We start from the raw sequence: 24,909 nt of genomic DNA, 5'->3' as shown, positions 1-24,909 counted from the left end.
AACCCCAAGGGCAACACGACTATCCTTAGATCACATGAGGCCCTAGTACTTTCGTAGTCTGGAAGAATAGGTGGCTGTCAAGCCTGGAGGATGCAGGCTGGGGGAGCTCAGAAGGTGCCAGGGCAGTCTGAAAACATGGGCTACGCTAAGTGCAGTTCTTCCTCCAAATCAGAAACAACACGAGAATTCACGCTTCTCCTCCTGTTAGGCAACAACTCACTAAAGCAGGATTTCCAAGGCCACACCAAGGAGGATGAGGGGGACGGATATGGGTTCAAGCTTGGCATGCTATTCCAAAGACAAAGAAAGCAAAACAGAGTACTTGCTCCAGAAATGCTATAATCTTAAGATACAAAGGAATGTACTAATCAGTAAGTGCAGTAATAACGGTGTTCTAACACTACTGATTTCAAAATTCAAGTTATAGATGGAAAAAACCCTAATTTACCTATCAATGAATAAGAAAGACTTTATAAAGGATTTGAAGCATGAGACAGTTCACCTTTCTTTTTATGAGGCAGACTTCATCACCACCCTGTAAAGGAGAGATAGTGATGATTCTTTCACTGAGGTACTGTTCTATTGTCCAGTCAGTTCTCCTGATCCTAGGTCATGAACTTGGACGCAAGCCTGCAAGTAAATCATGGCATCATCTATAAAGAGGACTGAATGTGGTTACTTCAGTGTTTTCACTCCTAGAGAATTTGATGAATACTGGTTTCTTCCCTAGCTCTGTGTAGTTCCCAAGGTAAATCACAATTTTGGTACACATGAGTCAGATCTACAATTGGTCCAGGAGCAAAAGACTACCCAATCGATATTCACCAGTGAGTTTCCATTATAGTGAGAAAAATACTGGCACCCAATTAGCATTCATTTTTGGTACTCGCTAAATAGGAGACATCAGGGAACTGTGTGATCTCCTTCCTTTGCTGGTGTAACTCCAGGTGACTACTTTTCTAGTTTCAGTCCCTACTATCTAACAGGAAAGGCATCAACAATCACCAGTGTTCCTTTGATGCTAACTTGCTGTAGGATTCCAGTGAGATCTGACAAGAAACACATACAAATTCATATAAATAGAACCAGAGAAAAGCACATACAGAGATGGAATACAGAGGCCTTGTCTTCAAACATTTTTGAACACACCAAGAACACATTTAGTAAATACTTCCAGATTTGGCTGGAGGAGAACAAAAGTTAAGAAAACGACAGCAATCTAAGACAGGGGTCAGCAAGCTACGGTCCATGAGCCAAATCCAGCTTGCTCCCTGTTTCTGTAAACAGTTCTCTCAGAACACAGCAAACTCATCTGTTGTTTTGTCTATGGCTGCTTTCTTGCTACAATGACAGTTGAGTGGTTGTGACAGAAAGCGTATGGTCTGAAAAGCCCTTTACTGAAAAAGTTTGCAGATCTCTGATCTAAGGGAATAGGTAATATTTAGGGTACATCTACAGTCTTGCAAATCAATGGAAACAACTGCAGACAGTTCGGCCTTAAAGATTCACTTGCCTCAGAGATGGACTGAAATTGCCATGGGCTATATTGGTAGAAAGTGGCAGGTCTTTGAGATTTAACTGGTAGGCTTCTGGATGAAAAGAAAAAGCATCTCAACAAATCCTGGAAAATAGGTCTCATCCCAATTCCAGTCCAAGTCAGAACAGATCTTCTCTAGCTCCACAGCCGATACTACCTAAAACTAAGTTCCCTATCCCCCTGGACAAGTTGGGGAGGTAACCACATATACTAGATACATTTTTAGCTAAATGTAAAGAATTTTCTTTTTTTTTTTTTTTTTTCTTTTTAAAGTTTATTTATTTTGAGGGGGAGAGGGAAGAGGTGCAGAGAGACAGGGAAAGAAAGACAGGAAGAGAGAGAATCCCAAGCAGGCTCTGTGCTGTCAGCTTGATCCTATAAACTGTAAGACCATGACCTGACCAGAAATTAAGAATCAGATGCTTAACTGACTGAGCCACCCAGGCTCTCCTCTTCTTTTTTCTCCCTTAAGGATTCTATTTTTAAGTAATCTCTAGACCCAACGTGGGGCTCAAACTCACAACTCCAAGGTAAAGAGCTTCATGTTCAACCAACTTAGCCAGCCAGGCCCCCCACGGATTTTCTAAAAACCAACACAATGGACTAGACCTAAGGTTCCCAAACTGTAGTGTCAGAGAGAGGCACTGCAGCAAATTCAGAGGGTGCCGCGACACAGTTAAAGTTTTGAGGGAAACAGCAATACTTGACATCTATTATGCCACGTGAACTACTAGCTCAAGGCAGCTGACAATTTCTACACTAGACTGCACAACATTCCTTTCAAAGATGTCATCTCTTTGCAAAACCAGGTGGCAGCAAGCTACAATAAAAAACAAGTACCTCATGAAATAAGTGTGGAACAAGAAACAAGAATGGCAGTGTTCTAAATGATCTCAAGGTTTGGAAACAATACGGCATCTAATAGATGTACACGTCTTTTTTTTTTTTTTCTTTTTTTTCTTTTTTTAATGTTCTTACTTAGTTTTGAGAGAGAGAGAAAGAGAATGAGCAAGGGAGGGGCAGAGAGAAAGGGAGGTAGAGAGAGGATCTGAAGTAGGCTCTGCACTAACAGACAGCCCAATGCAGGGCTTGAACCCACGAACTGTGAGATCATGACCTGAGCCAAAGTTGGATGCTTAACCGATTGAGCCACCCAGGTACCCCTAGATGTACATGTCTTAATAGTTAAGTAATTGCAGTTATTTGAGATTAAAATTAAAATATTGTTTTCTTGGGGAGCGTGGGTGGCTCAACTGGTTAAGTGTCTGACTCTTGGTTTCAGCTCAGGTCATGACCTCATGGTTTGTGAGTTCAAGCCCCACATTGGGCTCCAGGCTGACGGTGCAGACCCTGCTTGGGATTCTCTCTCTCCATCTCTCTCTGCCCTTCCCCCACTCTCTCTCTCAAAAATAAACTTAAAATTTTTTTTCTTAAATATTGTCTTCTTTCCACTATGTTTATTATTTTTCAAATGGGTACTAAGTTATTAGGATATAAAATTTTAACCTATCTACTAAAGAAATGCAACTGTCATGTATTTCTTTTGGCCTGGGACACTGTGAAATGTTACTGAGACACTATAGGTGCTACGAACCAAGAAAGTTTGGAACCTCTGGACTATACTTCTGTGTTGACAGCAAGTTCCCCAAAAGTAGAGATATCCAAGCAGATGTTTAAAAAATCACCTGTGAAGATACCAGAAGATCTGCCTTTAATGTCTGAGAGGCTAGATTAGTTTACCTCCAAAAGTCTTTTCCAACTGAGATTCTATGAGCTGAAATAAAGGTAATGTCCAAGAAGAATGGAAAGAAGAGGAAAAGTAGACATCTGTCTCAATAAGCAATACAGAAATCTGTAATTACAATTCCAGGAAAAGACAAACCAAACTGACACAGCAAGAACCTGCCACTCGTGTTCTTACACTTTCCGATCTCAATTTTTTTTTTTTTTCCAACACAGGAAAGTTTAAAAACTTAGGTTTCATAGAGTTCCACATGGGGAGATAGAGTTGGTGTAGCCACTAATGCATATAATCTGGGACCCAAAGCACATTTACTCCTTTCCTATCTGTGCCCTGAGGAACAGGTCCAAGTCTAAGAATACCTGAGAAGCTCCTTGATTACTCTCAAGTCTTATCATCTATCAAAGGCAAAATGCCAGGTTGAATCAGAGAATGAAAGTTACGTGATTAGTACATTTAAAGATAATTTGATTATCTTCGACAGTCTATAGAGGCATCAAATTAACTTTAACATCTGCCATTCATAAAATAAGATTCATCCTATTCCAGCTCCCAAGAAACCATTACACAAAAATCTAAGAACAAAAATTAAAGGTGCCACTGCACTACCCTAATGTTATTGCCAGTATCTCTCCTTTAAAACACTGCATATTTGTATGTTTAAAATCTCAGGAGCTCCAGAATGGAACAGAAGGTATCTGATTTAGTTATATTCCCCCCAGATATGACCAACTGACCCACAGAACTATAGTGGGCAGAGTATGAATACCCTTACTTTGGTGGTTAGCTGGAATCAATCCCTACTTTCCAAACCCTTCAACCTTACTAGAGAAATCTGGTGCATAGCAAAAGAGAAAATATCTAATAATCTTCCAGTTGAGGACTGTGGTCAGAATAAATGTACTAATGCAGAAAAATTCCATCTTTAAGGTGAGGGCAGGTGGTTTGTGAACTCTGTTTTTTAAATTTATGTTTTTAAGTACAGAAATCCTTTCTTCAAAGAAAATCTTAGAGAGATCCAAATACGTAACACAGTTAAAAACAGTTGCTTTGGTTGAAGCCAGAGCCCTGCATCCTTCGATTCCCCCTCTCACTATGTACCTCTTGGGACTCTTATGACACTGAGAAGCAGTCTGAAGACTGCTGGTCTTAGGGGCGCCTGGGTGGCTCAGTCAGTTAAGTGTCCAACTTTGGCTCAGGTCATGATCTCGCAGTGCGTGAGTTCAAGGCCCACGTCCAGCTCTGTGCTGACAGCTCAGAGCCTAGAGTCTGCTTCAGATTGTGTCTCCCTCTCTCTCTGCACCTCCCCCACTCACGTTCTGTCTCTCTCAAAAATAAATAAACATTAAAAAAAATTTATGAAGGGGCGCCTGGGTGACTCAGTTAATTGAGCATCTGACTTTGGCTCAGGTCATGATCTTGCAGTCTGTGAGTTTGAGGCCCATGTCAGGCTCTGTGCTGACAGCTCAGAGCCTGGAGCCTGCTTCAGATTCTGTGTCTCCTATTCTCTCTGCCCCTCCCCCTGCTCGCTCTCTCTTAAACATAAATAAACTTAAAAAAAAACTTATGAAGACTGCTGGTCTAATACAGTATCTCTAGGGCCCTACCAATTCTAAAATGCAAGGATTCTAATTTGTCAATTTCAAGTTAAATGTAAAACTGCACTAAAATGTACCTCGCTGGTCTACAGATCTTGATTTCTAGTGGGTCATATATAGCAATGAATGTTTTACTTTATTTTGTTTTTATTAAACCAGAATGCTAAGGTCAGAACACCACAGCCTCCTACTCTTATCTCCCAGCCTCACCTCAATAAGGACAAGGCATCAGCTTATAAAAAACTAGACATGGGAAAGGAGAACTGTAGACAACTGTCTCCTATACAGCTGTACTGTACTGAGAGCACAACTATCCTTGCATACAGTACAAGTGAGGATATGCTGTCAGTGAAATCACACAAAACCTACATTGAGAAGGGCAGTGGCACTGTTAAAAAACAAAAAGAATCAGAGATCAGATTGGGCATGGTAGAAAAGGTACCACATGAGATCTGGGTTCATTATAGCTCTACCTCCAATTAGTCTGAACAATCCAATCTGTCTAAACATCAGTTCTTTTTATATGACAGATAAAGATATCTAAGGTCCTTTCCAGCTCTAAAATTGTATGATGCTAAACTGACACTGTGTTTTTAAGCACATGAGGTATTTTGAAGCTATTACTGTGGGGTATCGAACTTGAAAGAGGCCATCTTCAGCAATCAATATATGTGGCTTAAAACCAGTATCTGACCAAAAAACAAAACTTACTGAAATCAGACATTATTTTCTTTCCTTCTTTTTTTTTTTTTTTTTTTTATAAATTATTTTCTACTTAGTTATTCACAAGATTTATGTTTCATAGTAGGGAGAGCAACTCAACCACTTTGAGCACTAAAATCTCTTAGTCAAGGCAGGCATCATTAAAAACAATTCTCTTGAGGAGCCTGGGTGGCTCAGTTGGCTAAGCGTCCAATTCTTGATTTCAGCTCAGGTCATGATCTCATGTTTCAGGGTTCAAGCCCCACATTGGGCTCTGAGCTGACAGCACAGGGCCTGCTTGGGATTTTCTCACTCCCTTCTCTCGCTCTCTGCCCCTCCCCAACTCTGTCATTCTCACAATATTAAAAAAAACAACAACACTTCATTAAAAAGAAATCTCTTTCAAGAAAGGAAATGCAGGGGCACCTGGGTGGCTCAGTAGGTAGAGGGTCTATTGATTTTGGCTCAGGTCATGACCCCAGGGTAGTGGGATCAAGCTCTGCATCAGGCTCCGTACCAAGCATGGAGCCTGCTTAAAAGTCTGTCTCTCTCTCTCTCTCTCTCATTCTCTCTCTCAAATGAATGAATGAATGAATGGAAATGCAAGAGCGCCTGGCTGGCTTAGTCAGTAGAGCATGTGACTCTTGGTCTTGGGGTTGTGAGTTTGAGCCCCGTGTTGGGTACTAAGATTAAAGAAAAAAAAAAAAAAAAAAAAAAGGAAATGCAAATGGAAACAAAAGTACTGTGATAATTATTCTTTCCAGGGTCTTGGCTGGCTTGTTTCATGAATGCTATTTTCATACTCCAGCCCAGTGCTAACAAGGTCTGCAGTAAATGTCAAGAGTTACATCTGTCATGTATGTGCCCAGCATCATGCTGTATGTCCAGACTCAAAGTGGGAAAAAGTGGTGTGCCCTAGATAACACACATTCGTTTCTCGCCAAAGCAGAAACACAATACTTTTAACTCACAGCACAATCTCAAAAAACAAGCACTTTAAAAATAATTTTTCAGTAAAATCTGTATGACTCAGCTAACCCTCTTTGCATTCACTATTCAGAATGTAAAAGAAAAATTTCAAATCCAGTATGATCAGAGACTGATTCAAATAAAACCTAGCTTATTCTATAGGCTAACACTTCTAAGCAGCTCTTACTCCTCAGTGTATGAACATAACCCAAAGAAAACAGCATTTAGAGATTTCAGTTTATAAGAACACACTTTGGCCCCTTCTCTGCTAGTCAGTACTCACATAACTTCAGTCTGTGCTTATGAAAGGTAGCTCCTTGCTTAAATTCACATTCTATCGTAAGCCCTGAAAGACAGGAGAGCATACCACTTTTGTACAAGCTTTTACACTAAACCACTAGCTCTGCATAACTCAGAAAGGCAGGGAGACAAAGCTATGAGTGCTAAAGAGAGGAATAAAAGAATAAACACAATGCAACGGTTGGCCAGAGGAGATGGGCTACCAAGATTAACTATTCACCAGTAAAAGGCAAGAATTTATTCCTCAGGAGGAACTGGCTTCCCTCCTGTCAAAGGTACCGAACAACAAAAGCCAAGTAAACCTGCTGCTCCTTGGAGTGTATGCTTTTAGGTACATATCTCTTCTCCCCTGTACTATGCTACACTGTTCCTCCTGAATTCTTCCTTTATGAACACAATCAGTCAATGCTAAGGAACCCCATGCCCTCTAAAGTAAAAACATTATGGTTTTGTGGGAAAACTCCATTTAAGTACTTCAATAGAGCCCATCTTATTATTTTCAACACCGATAAACAGAAAGAATCAGATTAGAATGCAGAGGAGAAAAAAATATTTTAGGTTAATTCCTGTGAATTTAGGCGGAGTTAAAGAGGTCAAAGTATGTTTAGTAGATCAATCAGAACATTCAGTTATACAATTTTAAGCTTACTCATTTCAAAATAGGTTTTCTACAAAAAAAGAGAAAACCCAACATTAAATGCCAAAATCAGTACTTAATGATTCGACATCTACAACATCACAATGCTGGTGCTTGTATTCAGCATTCCTATAAAGCTCTAAGAGGTCTGAAAGGGAGACCCTGTAGCAGATCTCTTCTTTCTACATTTTGCACATTATGTACCTCCAAAGCCAAGGCTGTCTTGTCGTAGGCATTAGGGACTCGCTTCTGGATTACCCTGGCATAAATGGGCCCATTCTGGAGGTTAGGGAGCGGAGTGTTGACGCTGGGTTGGGCATAGGGCCCAGGCTCCGGCCCACCCAGTGGCTGTGGGTGGGAACCCTCCTGGTTACCTCCAATCAGAGCCGATACTGAGGCGGAGGCAGGTCTATACTTCTCGACGTAAGGGACTGGAATCATCCCCCTCTTGCCTTCGCTGTCCTCCGCATTCCACCACTGCTCTTCAGGCTTATCCCGGATTCTCAGGATGTCTCCTTTCTTAAAGGGAAGATCTTCTTCATCATTCCCATTAAAGTCAAAGAGGGCTCGCACATACTCAGCCTCCTCCTGCCTGAGAATCACTCCACTACCCTGCCTGGATTTGGAAACTGGTTCTATCAACGTTGTAGTGTCCAAATAATGTATTTTGTAGAATTCCAGTAAAGCAGGCAATGAATCAAACTCTTGATCTCCTATTCGGAGTCTGGAGGGGCTCACCCCTGGAAAAAAAAACAGAGCAGGCTATTATTTAAAGATGTATTATACAGGATATGAAATGCAGATTTTAAGCATTTCCCAAACACATTTAGTCAGTAATCAGAAAAATAAATAAATAAATAAATAAAGTCTAGAAAAGATAATCCCATCTCCTTATGGTAAACTGAAATACTTTGTAGCTAAAACATACCCTCAAAAGATGCCCAGCACCACCTGCAGCAGAAAAGGAAGAGAAGGTCATAAGAGACCAGATCAGTCGGGGCATATTCTCATACTGGATAAAAGACAAAGCAACATGGAGACTTTGTTCATTTTCCCAAAATGTTCTGTGCTATCCCATTTACAGAGTAGCATAAGGCTTAACATTTTGTTAAAATCTTCTTTTCAACCTCAGGAAATGTAGCGAGTTCTTTTCCACAGGTCTCAGCAGCTTTTCCAAGAAGAGGTGGGGAGAACTTGCTATTTATCTATACCAGGCTCATACATTCCTTCTCTTCACATTTAGAATGTACAATTGCTAAGAAAAGGTTGTTTTTTGGTTTTTTTAAGTGAGCTCTGTGCCCAATGTGGGGCTCAAATTTATGACCCTGAGATCAAGAGTCACATGCTCTACTGACTGAGCCAGCCAGGCAGGCACTATCTCTTTAAAAATTGTTTTTTCATTTAACCTATTTTTTAGAGTGAGAGAGGGAGAGGGAGAGAGAGTGCATGTGCATGTGGGGGGGCGGGGGGCAGGGAGAGACAAACAGAAAGAGAATCCCACGCAGGCTCCACACTTGGCACAGAGCCTGATGCTGGGCTCAATCCCACAACCCTGGGTTGAACTGGATGCTCAACCAACTGAGCCACCCAGGCACCCCAAGACTATCTTTTTTAATCTATGATTGCTGATTTCAATTTTATTTCTGACAGCCAAAAAAAAAAAAAGAAGAAGAATCTTAATGAGGCAAAAGAATCAAGGAGCCTATAAAAAGAAACTAAAAAGCTGCTTAAAAATCAATTCCTAATGTCTTCATTGAAATAAAACATGCAAACAGTATTGTTCCCTTTGAGGCAAACAGGTCATGAAAAAAAGTAAATAAGGATGCTTGAAAAAATAAAGAAGCATTAAAATTCTCAACGTCTAGGGGTACCTGGCTTCCTCACTCACAGCACATGACTCCTGATCTCAGGATTGTGAGTTCCAGTCCCGTGTTGGGTGTACAAATTACTTAAAATCTTTTAAAAAATAAAAATAAAATTCTCAACCTCTGAGGACATCCTGAGGGTCAAGGAGAAAATGCATTAGGAATCTTTAAAATTCATATGATGCAAAGAGGTGTATGGCCCTAGACATACAGGGCATACTTCAGAATGTATTCCCTCTCAGGGCGCCTGGGTGGCTCAGTCGGTTGGGCTGCCAACTTTGGCTCAGGTCATGATCTCGTGGCCCGTGGGTTCGGCCCCACGTCGGGCTCTGTGCTGACAGCTCGGAGCCTGGAGCCTGCTTCAGACTCTGTGTCTCCCTCTCTCTCTGGCCCTCCCCCGTTTGCGCTCTGTCTCTATCTTTCAAGGGTGAATAAATGTTAAAAAAAAAAAAAAAAAAAAAAGAATGCATTCCCTTTATCCTGAGATTCTAGAATTGAATAAATTAACATAGTATCAGTTCAAATGAGAAACAAAGTTTCTAGTAAGGAACACCTCTAACACTCTGCTAAGTGCCAAAATATCAAATTGTCTTCATTGGATTTTTAACCTTTGGCTTCCTGATAAAGTAATAAATAACTCTATAGAAAACTGGATTTTGTGGAGGTTGGATTTTTTTTTTCAATCAGCCTTAACCTACAGGCACTCAGCATTGAGTTATAACATCCCAGATTAAAAAAAAAATTAATGTTCATTCATTTTTGAGGAGAGAGAGACAAGAGTGCCAGCGGCAGGAGGGGCAGAGAGAAAGAGGGAGATACAGATTCTGAAGCAGGCTCCAGGCTGAGCTGTCAGCACAGAGCCCAAAGCAGGGATCAAACTCACGAACTGTGAGATCATGACCTGATCCAAAGTCGGACACTTAACGACAGGTGCCCACAACCTCCCAGATTTTAATATAGATCTGTGTGTATGTGTGTGTCATAAATTTATACAGGTTTTCATAGCCAGGTTGCTATAAAGTTTTATATCTTGCCTTTTCTCCTACTATGAAAAACATTTTATTTTATACAATAAAAACTTTCTCTCTTTTCAAGAACATGACTTTTAATAGCTACAAAGTATTCCCCAGGCGCCTGGGTGGCTCAGTCCCTTAAGCTTCTGGCTCTGATCTCAGCTCAGATCTTGATCTGCATCATCAGTTCAAGCTCCACACTGGGCTCCATACTGGGCATGGAGCCTTCTTAAAAATAAATAAATTGAGGTGCTTGGGTGGTTCACTCAGTTGGCATCTGATTCTTGATTTCAGCTCAGGTCATGATCTCATGGTTCATTAGTTTGAGCCCTACATTAGGATATGCACTGACAGTGCAGAGCGTGCTTGGGATTCTCCGTCTCCCTCTCTTTCTGTCCCTCCCCAGCTCATGCACACACGTGCATTCTCTCTCTGAAAAATAAACACCAAAATAAATCAAATAGGGGTGTCTGGGTGCCTCAGTTGGTTAAGCATCCGACTCCTGGTTTCGGTTCAGGACATGAACTCACGGTTTGTGGATGGAGCCCTGCATCTGGCTCTGTGCTTAACAGTGCGAAGTCTGCTTAGGATTCTCTCTCTCCCTCTCAGCCCCTCCCCTGCTCACACGCTCCCTCTTTGAAAATAAACTTTAAAAATAAATAAATACAGATAATGGAATAAATGCTGATAATGGATTTAAAAAATAAAAATTAAAAAAATGAAGTATTCCCAACTTTTTGCTAGTGAAAATGCTACTACAAGCAATTTTTTAAATTTATTTTCTTTTGAGAGAGACAGAGAGTGTAAGCAGGGGAGGGGCAGAGAGAGGGAGAGGAAGACTCCCAAGCAGGCTCCTCGTGGTCAGTACTCAGAGCCTGGTTCGGGGCTCGAACCCACAAAACAATGAGATCATGACCTGAGCCAAAACCAAGAGTTGGATGCTTAACCAACTGAGCCACCCAGGTGCCTCTATTGTGAGCATTTTTTTCTTAACTATTAATGAACTTTTTTCTCATTACTTCCTTAGGATAGATTCCTTGAAATGCAATGGCTGGAGCAAAGGGTAAGAACATTAAAGTTTAGGGGTGTCTGGATGGCTCAGTTGGTTAAGCTATCCAATTCTTTTTTTTTAATGTTTATTTATTTTTGAGACAGAGAGAGACAGAGCATGAACGGGGGAGGGTCAGAGAGAGAGGGAGACACAGAATCTGAAACAGGCTCCAGGCTCTGAGCCGTCAGCACAGAGCCCGACGCGGGGCTCGAACTCACGGACCGCGAGATCATGACCTGAGCCGAAGTCGGACGCTTAACCGACTGAGCCACCCAGGCGCCCCAAGCTATCCAATTCTTGATTTCGGCTCAGGTCATGCATGATCTTGTGGTTGTGAGAGCTACATGTCTGTGGAGCCTGCTTGGGATTCTCTCTCCTTCTCTCCCTTGCATACATGTGGTCATGTGGTCTCCCTCAAAAAAAAAAAAAAAAAGAAAGAAAGAAAGAAAAGAAAAAAGAAAAAACCATTAAGGTTTATGTTGCCAAATTGCCCTCCAAAAAATCTGTACAATTTTACACTCCCACCAGTGGTTTATGAGTTCCCACTTCCCCCATACTCTTGCCAAAACAGCATTTAAAAAATCACTGCCAATTTAATGAGAAACGTGATCTCTTTTTAAATATCATCTTTGATTATTTGGTGTTTTTCAAGTTTACTATTTGTACTTTTTTTGGGAAGGTTACTTGTTCAAGTCCTTTGTTAAGGGAAAATGGTCAATTTCTGCTCTCCACTCCAAGAACACTGGTCCACCATCTAAAAGCCATAGTGATTAATATGGTGAAATAGCAATATTGTGGTAGCCCAGAAGTATAAATTAATTTGCATTCTAAAAGAAATGAGACCCAATTATTCTGTTGTTAGAAATCACTTCTAGAATGACCAGAAAAAGTACATTTAAAATTCAGTAGTGAGGAGAAGTGAAGATAAACTTTGGAAGTTAACCTGAAGTCCTCAATACAGAATGAGTTCTGATGAATGAATGCCTTCCGTTTTTACATAAATGAATGAATGAACAGCTGTAAGCTAAACAAGCTGTAAGCTAAAACAAGTTAATAGCCCACATTCAGTAATGCTGTCTCTCCAACTCAAGATGCTGAAATAGATGTCCAGACCCAGGACTACATATCTATGGAGAACACTTAGCAGGCACAATCACGATAGTTCTGAGTGTTGAACTAGAAAGAGAATTTCGGTTATGAATACACCAGAGCACGGTGGTGCTATATTTTGGGGTTTCTCTTCACTAAAGGGGATCAATGAAGGGGAACTGTTCTTATTTAAGTCTGGTAGGCAGGGAGACACATGGTCATTCTGCCTATCACCACTAGGCTAATTAAGTGATCCTTTAGACCTGCATAACTGTTAAGGATTGGGTCAGTGTGAGCTCCAAGGAAACCTACTTAGCACTGCCTGCTCAAGAATGCCTTCAGGGCTGAGTGGTAGAGAGAACTCTCACACCAGCAGAGTATCCATGGCGTAGAAAATGGTCCTAATGACACCTGGGGAGGAAAGTTTCTTTGCTCGAGTTTACATGACTACATGCCAAGGTGCAACAGCCAAATGGTTTTCACTAGTTGCCTTTTTGGGACAGTGGTTGGAAGACGGTATATACTCAATAAATGTTAGATATTATTAATGAACAAAACTCTGAAGTGAGGTAAAGAAGTAAAATGAAAGTCTGTTCCCAGCTTTGAGAAGCTCACAACATAACTGGGGATGTAAAGGCATACACAGTGTAACCAAAGCAGTGTATCGCAGGAAGACGTTATTTCCCCCCTGCTTCCACTTTTTTTTTAAATTTGTAAATGTTTTATTTTTGAGAGAAGAGAGAGAGACAGAGACAGAGAGAGACAGAGACAGAGAGAGAGAGAGAGAGAGAGAGAGAGAGAGCACACAAGCAGGGGGAGGGGCAGAGAAAGAGGGACACACAGAATTTAAAACAGACTCTAGGCTCTGAGCTGTCAGCACAGAGCCCAACACAGGGCTCGAACTCACAACTGCGAGATCATGACCTGAGCCAAAGTTGGACGCTTAACTTACTGAGCTATCCAGGCGCCCCACCTCCTGCTTTCACTCTGAAGGGGAGAGGTGTTCTTACAAAAAACAGTAGCAACATCAAACTGTGTTCTTAGATACAACAAAATCATGATGAAAGATTTGATCATGCCTGAACATTTCCAAGGCACTCTTTTCACTCTAAAAAGGAAAGTAACCACTCCCTGTTATCCATTGTTATAGTTCCTCCATTACTGTAGTAGCCCAAATAAAATGTGTTTTGTGTTTGTGTTTCTTTGGGGGAAAAGAGTTTAGAAGAACAAATAAGACCACAAAACCAATTCCCTTAGAAAGATTGCTGGGAGAATTCTGAAAGGAAAAACTGGCAGCTCCTCCGCCATAAACATAAAGGTAGGAAGCTGTTCATTTCTTCTTCAATTGCTACATGGTGTGAAGTGGGCCCACTATGACTTCTTTCTTGGCTTGGCTTGGCAACCCCGGCAGTCACAGAAATATAGGCAAAACACCAAGGGAAATCTTAGATATTCCTTACTCATAAATTTTTTTCTCTTCTAATGACACTATAATAATACCACAAGAAGAATGCCTGTTTTTGTGTACTGCTGAAGCAATCAGATTATATAGACTATCAAGTTTCATCGATCCAAACTCCAGAGGAAGGGAGGGGAATGGGAATGGGAATGGGAAGGGGAAGGGGAAGGGGAAGGGGAAGGGGAAGGGGAAGGGGAAGGGGAAGGGGAAGGGAACAAAGGTAAGTCTCAGATAAGCCCAAACCTCATTACAGCTGTGTGTCCTGGTTCCTTTTCCCTAGTCCATCTCCCTCCAACCACAAAGAGCCAAAGGCAGGAAATAGAAGGGCGGGAAAGGAAGGAGATACAGTCAGTCTAGAGAAAAGAACCAATGACAAGGTTCTCATTGCTGGAGCTTGGAAAACCTCACTGATTTGTTCTACCTAAACCTGCGCTGGTATTCTGAACATGCAGTTATGAACACACACGTTCAGAAATCACAATCAATGCAAGCAATTAGATATTCTTTTGGTTTCCGTACATGCTCAACTCATTACTTCTAAGCATTTTAGCCCTTGGGTTACATCAGTTTTTACAACACGACTCCCTGAAGGTTATGTGGACACCCAAGAGCTCTGTGGGCTATGACAGGCAAGGTCACTTCTGACGTGGGTACCACCTCAGCAGCTCCATTATCATCGTCTCCTTGATCTCACAGCACTTCCTTTTTCCCTTTCCCTTTCCTTAATTCCCACTCCTTCTCTTCTGCTTATGGTATTTATAGAAATTGCTTACACACACCCCACCACCTGTCTAATACAAAGGGATAAAAAGGCTGCTGACTTCCATCTGAGAAGGTTTCCTAAAGAGGTATCAAATGTCTGGTCTCCTAAGCAAACAGAACTTTCTAAAAATGGTAGCTATTAGCTATCAGCCTGGTACTTTGCAGACTCAGACTGATTGGGTTTGATGAATTCTGGCTCTGCCATTTACTAGCTGTATGAGCTGTTATTTAACTTCTCATGGGGCCAAACACCTACTTTATTACAACAAAGTTCCTAAAAGTAGCTGGTACCTTACAGGTGCTTAATAAAAAGCAAATTCAGCTTAATACCCTGCCCAAACTTCTGAATTCCTTTAGAAATTTCCAATTAATCCCAAACCCAAAGTCCACTATACTGTTTCCCAGAAAAGGTTCTACAGAATCTCAAATGCTTCTCAAAAAGTCTTGTGGTCAAATATGTTTGAAAAACCCAGTATCCAATACCTACTAATTTCACATAAGCATAGTAAAGGCTTAGAGAAGTCCTCTAGTAAATAAACCTACTTCCTTTTACCATGGAATCCTTTTCTTGTAAAACGTGGAAGTAACTCACTGAAGAACTTCCCCCCAGAACCACTGGATGGATGGATGCTCTGTAACTGACGAGTAAAACCTGAGGACCAGGTTTCAGAACCGCAAAGACCAGGTAAACAAATGAAACACAAATGGTGGATGAACAAAAAAAGGAGCAGTGGGTAATGAGCAGTCCCACAAGATCTCTAAGTGGCTTAGTGCAACACCACGTTGAAGAGACAGCACAAACAATAACCACCTTAGCTTCTGCCCCTCCCCCCTCAAAAGGAGGCAAGCTTTTATGCTCCCTTCATCCACCAGAGCAACAGGTAGAAGGCTCTGAGTTAAGCAGGTAACAACAGGTGTCTTCTTTATTTCCATGTCCTGGATCCAAGGTCCTTTTCACACTTCTTGATGCACCCCATTCCCCTCCACCCAGGCACCTGCCAGTGTCCACCAATCCACACTGTGCCTACCTGTGAGCCTCTCAAAGCTGAGAGTTTTCAATTTGGCTTCAAGTCCTGCTCTCCCAACCTCATAAGACTAACATATCTAATACTTACTGAGTACTTCCCATATGTTGGCCCCATTCATAAGTATTTAATATACTAAATTCATTTAATCCTCACAACATAGTGAGGTATCATACTCTATGAGGTATTACTATTTCCCCCTTCTTCACAGATGGGGAAACAGACAGAAGTTAAAGAACTTGCCCAAAGTTATATAAGTAGTAAGTGGCAGGTAAGAAAGATTCAAATCCAAGCTCCAGGGCTCAAACTTATAACTACTCTCCCAGATCACACTTACTCAGTTTCGTTGACTGTCTACTGATCAAGGTCTAGTAATACCTCATTGTCTGAAGAAGAAACGTGTGAATCAGTGATTGCAAAGCCTTCCCAAGAGGTCAACCTTGAAGTCTAACCTGACCAGGTATGACCAGCAGACCTGACAAAACCTTGCCTTATGGCCCTGAGGCATAAGGCAGGTTGCTCTCAGACTACGGCAGCCTATGGAGGCTGAACAGCTAAGTTAAAAATAGGTTCACGGGAAAAGGTTGAGAATACCTGTTCCATTCTATCCCTATGACTCTAAAAACTAAGCCATTCTATACAATTTCTACCTATGTATTATGTCCAGAAAATATGCTATATAATCCTACGTAAAAAGCTCATTTTTCATGTTCAAATTACCAAATAAGGATTTTTAAAGCTTCATCATTGACTTTTAGATGGCAGACATGTATTATCTAAATGCTAAAGCGAGTTTCTTCTTGTCATCCTTTCCTTTTGGTCTTTAAATAGAACCTGTAACCCCAGGACAGAGACAGAAGTGTTGAATCCTCTATGTGCATGGTTGAGATCTTAAAAGGAAAGAGAAAGAAGTATAGTATAATAACGTAAGCTCTCTGGTCAGAATTCGAAGGTTCAAATTCTGGCTCAGTCATTTACTAGTTATGTGACCTTGGGCAAATTACTGAATCTTTAACTCTGTTTCCTCAGCTATAAAATGGAAAAAAAAAATATTTTTTTGTTAAAATGAAAACACTTTAATAAATAGAAATCATAGCACTTTGTCCTCAGATTGTTATAGACAGAGAATGAAATAAAGCACAGAAAGTACTCAGCAAAGTCCTTGGCATAGAATAACCAGTCAATAAATGGTAGCTAATACCGTGCATGCTTTTCTAAAACTCAAGAATTCCTGTGTAGTTTCAAAAGAAAATAGCTTGATGGGGGAGGGGGAGAACAAAGATTAAGTAATCTTTATAAAGACAGCAACTCAATCAATTGCTCTACGTGGAAAAAGTGGGCACGTTACCAGAAACGAGAATTACCACAATGCCCATGAATGTTCCACACCCCATCTACAAACCTTGGCAATCTTCACCTTCTCTCTTGGGACAAGCATGTGAACTCGTATCTGTTATGACAAGGTGGAGCTCAATATCAAGGTAAGTGCAGAGATACAAAGTCATAACACCAAGGTGTGGAGAAAGCTCAAACTAGCAAAACTTCCTGCTGCCATTCCCAAATTTTGCAAAACAGATACACAAACAAAAAGGCTGAAAATTAAGCTTTGGTGACAGTTTGACATCATATTACTGCATTGTAATGCAAAAACCTAGATACCAAGAAGGTGGTAAAAGGTAGACTATATCTGGTTTAGGGCAAATTTATGTTACATCAATATTCCTGTCTCATGTTATGCTATTAAAGCAAAGAGACTGAGAAAGACTTAGGCATTGGTATGTGCTAGCAACAAAGAGACGGACTATCCTATCTCCCCCTTTCTGGCCAGAGTGAATAAATCTAAATTAGGACTACCTAATTTGCAAGTCTGCAAAGCCTGGCTCAGGAGCTTCCTAATTCACTGAGACTGGCCCAGAGCTTGCCTCAACTGGTCAGGAGGAAACTGCTTCAATTTGGGAACAATGAGAAAGACAAAGCCTCTCCGTGCTGTGACACAGATGATGGTAAGAGGATAGGAACCTCAGAATTACTCTGTACCTCACAAATCTCAAGTACTAAGTGCACAAATCTCGTTAACATTCTCCAAAGACATCGATAAGACAGTCACGTCTCAACGATCCTTGCTAAGGAAAACCTAGGTCACAGCCCCCAAGTTACTGAGAAAGGAGAGGCCCTGACTTACAAGACTGACAATGTTTAAGTCCAATGAAATTGCAAGGTCCCTTCACTTTGAAGGAAAAGATGGTTTCCACTGGCTTATTTCCTGGGGGGGGGGGGGGGGGGGGGGAGTCCTCCCCCAAATACCTTGAAAACTAGAACCCGTAATTGTGGAGAACAGTCTCTGGACGCTAAGATCTCTCGGACACTATCAGCTGGGCATCAACTTGTTCTGGGCTGATCACAGAGGGCTTACTTCTATCACCAAGGCGCTTAGCTCACCACCTTCGTCCTCTGTGGGGGAAGAGGGCAGTAAAAGTATTTTGGAAAAATGCCCAAGAAAGGAAAAAGCTGACCGGTTTCCTGAGGGTGTCTCCATCCCTCCCGGCTAGTATGTGGTGACTTCCTACCAAAGGCCAGCAGGGGAGAATAGCTCTCCAAACCAAACCCGGCTCTCTAACACTACAGGAAATGTTTCAAGCCTAAAAAGCCACTTGTAGGATTATCGGATTCATTCTGGGAACCGGTGCCAAGTGATGCCCCCGCAGTGCCAACATCCCCCTCAGCTCTTTGTCCCCACGTTGCCCGGCCCTGCCCTTGTGCCTGGCCCCGCCGCTAGCCCCACCCTGGGGCCGAAGCAGTTCCCCTTCCCCCGGGCTGTCCTCCCAAGTCACACCCAGAGGCCTGGGTCAGCGGCTCCTCCTCTCCCCACCCCCCAACACACGCCCGCTAGTCGGTGGGAACGAGCCCGGGCACCAGGCTGCCCCCCTGCCATGGTCGCTCCAGCCCTCTGCCCGTGTCCCTCGTTGGAGGTCAGCTCGCGAGGAGCAGCCAGCCAGGCTGGGGAGTTCCGCGGCCCTCACCCCCGCCCCGGGCCTCCCGTCCCGTCTGTCCTCACCGGGCGGAGGCTGGGCGGGCGACGGTGGCACGGGCGGGCGCGGGCCGCTGCTGTTGATGATGTAGTGGGAGACGCGCGAGTTCTCGGAGACGCTGAGCACATAGTCCCCGGGGCTGGTGCTCGAGTCCCGCACCAGAAACACCCCGTGCCGCTGGCCCTGCAACAGCGCCACCGCCTCCTGCCGGCTCAGCCGCCCCCAGTACCAGCTACTCCGCTCCTCCGAGTCGAAGTTGCCCGCCATGGCCGCCTCCGCGCCTATACGCTGGGCCGCCGCCGCCGCCGCGCGCGCGCCCCTCTTGCCCCGGCGCCCGCCGCCCAGCGGACCGGCTCCGGTCTCAGCCTCACAGCAGCGCCTGAAATGGCGGCGGCGGCCGCGGGCCTTCCCCACCGGAAATGACGCGCGCTTTGCCCCCTCGAGGATGCCGGGAAGGGGACCGCCACCCGCCATTGGGAGAAGGGCAAAAGATGGCTCGAGCGCTCACTGCGCGTGCGTTCTCACGTGCGTCGCCACCTGGCGGGGATCGGGACTGCAGAGGATGGACAGGCAAAGTCTGGGACGAGGGGTAGGGGCTCAGCCAGCAGTCGGCGGAGGTTTGTGTTTGTGCTTTGCGACCCGAGGCTCTTCTCTGCACCAGGCTTCAAGTTCCTGGAAGGCCCGGAGTTTCTAGGCGGCGACTCCGGGCCAGAACTGGAGTACAAAAGATGCATGTGGCCCCAGGGCCTGAGTTCCGGGAGACCCGTCTTTTTCTGGTGGTTCCTCCAGCTTTTGTCTATACTGGCTAAAGTTTTTTGTTCGCATTGATTCATTCAGCAGTTACTGACACCACTGTGGGTGCAAAGGTGACCAAGGCTGGGCCTTGACCTCACCGAATTCACCACCAGTGGGAGGAACCAGGAAACAATGACAAAGGAATGCCAAGTGCTGTGATAGGGAACCGAGAAGGGACTCTAGGAGCACGGTGGGGGGTGGGGGTGGGGGTGCTAATCCAGTCTGTAAAGGGATTCAATATGAAGTGGCTTACCAGAGGAGGTGGTTTGAGCTGAATGTTGAATGGCAAGTGGGGGAAGAGCATTCAACACAAAGGAAGCGGAATGTGCCAAGCGAGGTAGAGGTATGGAGTTCTCCGTACTGATTCAATCTCTCAAGTCATTTGCCCAGATTCTTCTAAACCCTAATTGTGGCCGTGGGGATCCTGTACTTTCCCTGCTGTCATGAGCATGTCTGTCTCTGTATTCTGCATCTATATCTGTATTCCTGTGAACAGCTGCTCACTCGTGCTCTATAGTCTTGCTGCCCCAAGTGCATTGCACATATCTGCCAGCGTCAGCTTTCTAAATTACAGCTCTAAGTCTGTTGCCACCCTGTGTACAACTTTGAACGGTCTCCAGGTGTGAAAACTCGGTGTAGCTCCCAGCGTAAAATGGGGCCACAGTCTCCTCTTAACTGCTCCTGCGTGAACCTTGTGTTTCTTTTTCCTGGAATACCTTTTCAGTCCTTTCCAGATCTCAAACTCAAATGTGTCCCGGCCTTGACCACCCATCCCTCCCTCTCTGCATCGACAGCGCTGTGTCCGTATTATTTCCATGACAGTTCCTACCCATTGTACTGTAACCTTTCGTTTACAGATCTGTCCGTGTCCCACACTAGAGCTCCTCGAAGGCCAAGCATCTAGTGTAGGAGGCACTACACAAATGTTTTATGATAACGGCTCACGTTTATCCAGGGAATACTACCTGCTAGGCAGAGTGCCAATTGCTAACCGCCTTTATACGGGTCATCTCATTTAATCCTCTTAACAACCTATTTTACAGCTATCTCCATTTTACAGATGAAGCTCAGGGAGGTTAAGTAATTTGTCCAGAGACACACGGCTGCCGAGTGAGGAGCTGGCATTCAAATCCTGGAAGGAACAGAGAGCTATGGTCCTTGTGCCACATCCTCAGGCTCCTGGGATAGGAACGGAGAAGGACCCGAGGCTGGGGGAGGATGGCAGAAATAGGCATTAAAAAAAAATCAGCCTTTGGTCTTAACATGAACAGCACACCTCTTCCGGATCTACTTCACACACTCCTGGGCCTGCTCTGGGAAGGGAAGGGGAGCAAAGGCACCTTCCATGCTGTGGGTGACTCATCGTGACCCTGGCTTAGTCACAGCCAAGTTACCACAAGCCAGCAGCAGAAGCCATCCCAGTGTGAATTCTGGCCCTTTGGGAAAGAGGAGTGCCTGCTCTCCGCTTCTCCAGGATGGCGGAGCCTTGAGGCAAAGCCTTACCAGGAGGCTGCTTGTGGGCTCTGAAGCCATTTCTCCAAACCCTCTCTCCGGGGCATATGGATATGACAGAAAACGTACTTTAAAAGAAGAAAAAGGGAAAGGAAGGAAGGCACAGAGGAAGGAAGGAAACAGATCATAAACTGGATTATAAGCAAGGAGATCGACAAGGAGGGAGACCTAGACCCAAGGGGCTACTCGCGTGTGTTATTTCTTGAGCACAGAGAGGCCAACGAGGTAGGAACAGGAGTGGCCTTGGAACAAGGAGGAGGCGAACCCATCCTGCGCCTCCGTCCTTTCTCTTCTCCTCCTTGTCTCCCCTACATACATTTGGGATTTGTGCTGTAATGGTGGCTTTTGCACCCCCCCCCCCCATTCTTTGCCCTACAAAAAATGTGACTTTCCTGCTTAGGAATGGCTCCTGGTGCCGGGGTGGGTTGTGGGGGAGTTACCTGAAAGAGAAGCAGAAGGAAAAAGGAAAAAGAGAAGCCTGCCCCATTCAAGAGAAAAACACACCAAAGTCCTTTACTCCCAACTCTCCTAACCAGAGAAAGGCATTCCTTATTTTAGCAGGGGAGGAGGAGCAGGGGATCAGTGACCTGCTTGTGTGCCTGCACTGAGTTATCTAAAGTAATCAGAGCTGCCTCGTACAGCTGTGCAGGCTGTGCACTGCATAAGTCCACACTATTATGTAAGGAAGCCCTTGGAGTTGGGTTACTACTATTACACAGTTTGCCTTAAAAAAAAAAAAAAAAAGCAAACAAAGACGATTTGTACCAAAGACGACAAAAATATTGCTATCTAGAGCGAAAACTGACAGGATCACCTTGCAAGAGAGAGAAAGAAAAGGTGGGTGAGTATGTGGAGACACAATTCGTATTAGTACAAAACCACCATTCTACCCTGTTCTCATCCATGTAGGGAGACCGGGGGGGAAAGGAAGGAGACACAAAAATCTCCAAACCTCTGCTGGAGTTTCTGAACTATGAAGAGAAATGCCCCACCTCCCAGTGGGTAGCCCTTAGTTTTGCAGAGATGGGACTGGTCTTAAAATGTGCAAAGATAAGATCTAGAGGCAGACACGGGGCGGTGCGGGGGGAGGGGGGGGGAAGCTCTGTGAGGAATTGTGAGGGGATTCCAGGAGGGCCTAGGAGAGGAGAGTGTGCTAGGAACCGAGGCAGGAGGCCAGACCTTCCCAGGAAAGTCAGTGAGATGTTCCCATGTGGTGATGTGCTGTGGGACCGGTGAGAATAGGTTGTGGGGGGCGCCTGGCTGACTCGGGCTGTGGAGCATGCGACTCTTGGTCTCAGGGTTGTGAGTTTGAGCCCCGTGTTGGGTGTAGAGATTACTTAAAATCTTTTTAAAAAGAGAGAGAAAGACACGGGGCGCCTGGATGGCTCAGTCGGCCGAGCGTCCGACTTCGGCTCAGGTCACGATCTCACAGCTCGTGAGTTCGAGCCCCGCGTCGGGCTCTGTGCTGACAGCTCAGAGCCTGGAGCCTGCTTCGGATTCTGTGTCTCCCTCTCTCTCTGCCCCTAACCCACTCGCATTCTGTCTCTGTCTCTCTGAAAAATAAATAAACATTAAAAAAATTTTTTAAAGACGGAGAAAGGCAGAATGCGTTGTATGCCTTGCCGCGAGGTGAATGCCCCTCCCCGCCTCCATCCTTTAGGAAAGCCTTTGCAGTGAGGCATCCAAGAGAAGGTGTCACCTTCGTTGTCTCCATCCTCTCCAAGCTGAGGAAGTCAAGAACATCTGAAGGAGGCAAGATGCAACCGTGCCCATCTTGTCGTCTCCCCCTGCTCTCCCGTCCCTGGCTCCTCTGATTCTTCTTCCTCCTCTGACGAGCCTCCGCACTTTGCACTTGCTGTTCCCTCCACTGGCGGCTCACCGTCAGTCCCTCACCTCCTCCAGGTCTGTGCCCCGTGTTGCCCCCTCAGGGAGACCTTCCCTCACCCGCCCATTTGCAAAGGCGAATGGTGCAGCCACCTCTGCTTCTCCTCCTTCTCTGCTTTATTTATTTTCCTCCTCTAAAACGTAAGCTCCGTAAAAGCAAGGATTTGGGTGCTTTTTGTTCTTGCTATATCCCGAGCGCCTGGCAGAGAGCCTGGCACATAATAGACATTAAGTAAATACTGGTTGAATGAAGGAATGGACGGAGATTTGGGTGGAGACTCTTGTCCAGGGCCCCATGTAGCTTCCCACAGTTGGCACGCAACTCCTGGAGGGCACTGGACTTCCTGCAGGACGTGAGCTGGGGGTGCAGACCATTCTTGACTGCCTCGCCAGAGGCCAAGGCTCCTGGGCTGCACGTGGGTCACGTCTGCGACGCGGCCCTTGCACACATCGCAGTTTGCTAGAGAAAGGCGTGTTGCTGGGTTCTAAAGCTGCTAATTGCACCCAGCACAATGCTTATCTTATCTGTCGGCTTCTTGCAGCCACTGCCACTACTGATAGAGCGGACAAATTATTGTGGTGCTTTTTTTTCCCCCGTAGTTGGGGGAGTGTCAAATCTAGGTTGTGCGCACAGGATTGCGTCAAGCCCAAGATAGTCCCACGTTGCACAGTATCTCATTCATCGGAAACTTCTGCCCCGGGTGATGAATCTAAGCTCCTGGGCAGATAGCTTGACCCCAAATTAAACTTTTTCTTGCCTTTAACCCCTTCCTTTGCCATTCCTTCTGCTCACCACGCCTGTCCCACTTGGGAAAACTCTTAGCCATCTGCCAAGTTCTGTGGATGCTGCCTGCAACACTCATTCCCTTTCTTCTGGAGGCACCACTCTGATGATCTCTTGGGAAGCCATCTGCCCCCGCTCTTGGACCATGAGTCAGGTGTGGTTCATGCTGCTGGTGTCTGGGCTGGGGTAGGGGATAGACGCATGACCTAGACCTGGCAGGCACCTATCGGAACAGAATGTGCTCTTCTCCCTAACTGCAACAGTTGGGTCAGGGAAGACCCAGTTCAAGGTCTTCATTCAAGTTGGTCTACTCTACATTGGCTCTGAGACTTTTTTTTGGTCTCTTTTTTTTAACGTTTATTCATTTTTGAGACACAGGGAGAGAGACGGAGCATGAGCGGGGGAGGAGCAGAAAGAAAGGGAGACGCAGAATCCAAAGCAGGCTCCAGGCTCTGAGCTGTCAGCACAGAGCCCGATGAGGAGCTTGAACTTGGAACGGCGAGATCATGACCTGAGCCAAAGTTGGACGCTTCCACGACTGAGCCACCCAGGCGCCCCCTGAGACTTTTGAATTACTGGGAAAGACGCTCTTTTTTCCTACCTCCTTATGCTCAACTCACAGAGTGAAAGCCCAGAGCTGCTGCTGACTGTTGCCGCCATGCCACAGGGCAGAACCTGCTTGACAGTGGAGCCACCGCAGAGGAAGGCTGAGCCAAGAGATGGTCCCAGACATGTTCTTAACGATGTTGTTTGAGTGCCTGCAAGCAGCCCTACCCTGGGACCATTAGGTCGCTAATGCTAATAAATGCCTTTCCTGCCCAAGCCAATTTAGATTTTATTTGCCACTTGCCACAGAATTTGGAGCCTATCCTTTGGGACCCAGCTCAGATGTCATCTTCTCTGTGAAGTGTTTACAGCCTTTCTCCCCCACTGAGTCCATCGCTAGTCAGCAGGCCCCTTGGGGCCTGCACTTCCCACACTGGGCTGTGTTTCTCTCCGCTGGGCTGAGGACCACTGGGCAGGGACTGTGTGAGATGCATCTTCCCCTGGCCCACAGCAGTGGGCCAGGCTGAGCAGCCCTTCGGTAGATAGTTAACGAAAAAGCAAGTCTGTGTTGCAGCTACTGGTTACTTCTGTTTTCCCTCCGGGAAGGCGCC

At 44.8% G+C, this 24,909-nt stretch overlaps 1 protein-coding gene and 1 long non-coding RNA gene across 4 annotated transcripts in view; one reads left to right on the top strand and one right to left on the bottom strand.

The window, feature by feature from the left end:
- CRK (CRK proto-oncogene, adaptor protein) overlaps nucleotides 1-19,210 on the bottom strand; it is a 57,109-nt gene extending 37,899 nt beyond the window's left edge. Inside the window, exons 1-2 of one of the 2 annotated variants that reach the window (XM_078437576.2) lie at nucleotides 18,804-19,210; nucleotides 7,689-8,224 (exon numbers count right to left, since the gene is read on the bottom strand). In XM_078437576.2, the coding sequence (XP_078293702.1) occupies nucleotides 7,689-8,224; nucleotides 18,804-19,044 (777 nt within the window). In that variant the 5' untranslated portion in view covers nucleotides 19,045-19,210. The remainder of the gene's footprint in view (nucleotides 1-7,688; nucleotides 8,225-18,803) is intronic. The other variant, XM_060646902.3, reaches the window with a different exon arrangement.
- A 47-nt stretch (nucleotides 19,211-19,257) lies between these two features.
- Nucleotides 19,258-24,782, top strand: LOC132688123 (uncharacterized). Of its 2 annotated transcripts, XR_013552057.1 has the most exons (4): nucleotides 19,258-19,915; nucleotides 20,616-21,309; nucleotides 22,745-23,906; nucleotides 24,131-24,782. It is a non-coding gene; the product is annotated as an uncharacterized LOC132688123 (long non-coding RNA). The 2 variants fall into 2 exon arrangements; XR_009614422.2 differs by having other exon boundaries at nucleotides 22,745-24,782.
- The last annotated feature ends 127 nt before the right edge of the window (nucleotides 24,783-24,909 follow it).

Source organism: Panthera onca, chromosome E1, assembly GCF_046562875.1.
Source record: "Panthera onca isolate mPanOnc1 chromosome E1, mPanOnc1 haplotype 2, whole genome shotgun sequence".
Lineage (NCBI taxonomy): Eukaryota > Metazoa > Chordata > Mammalia > Carnivora > Felidae > Panthera > Panthera onca.
Note: the sequence above shows the minus strand (reverse complement) of the source record. Positions and strands in the feature narration are given on the sequence as shown.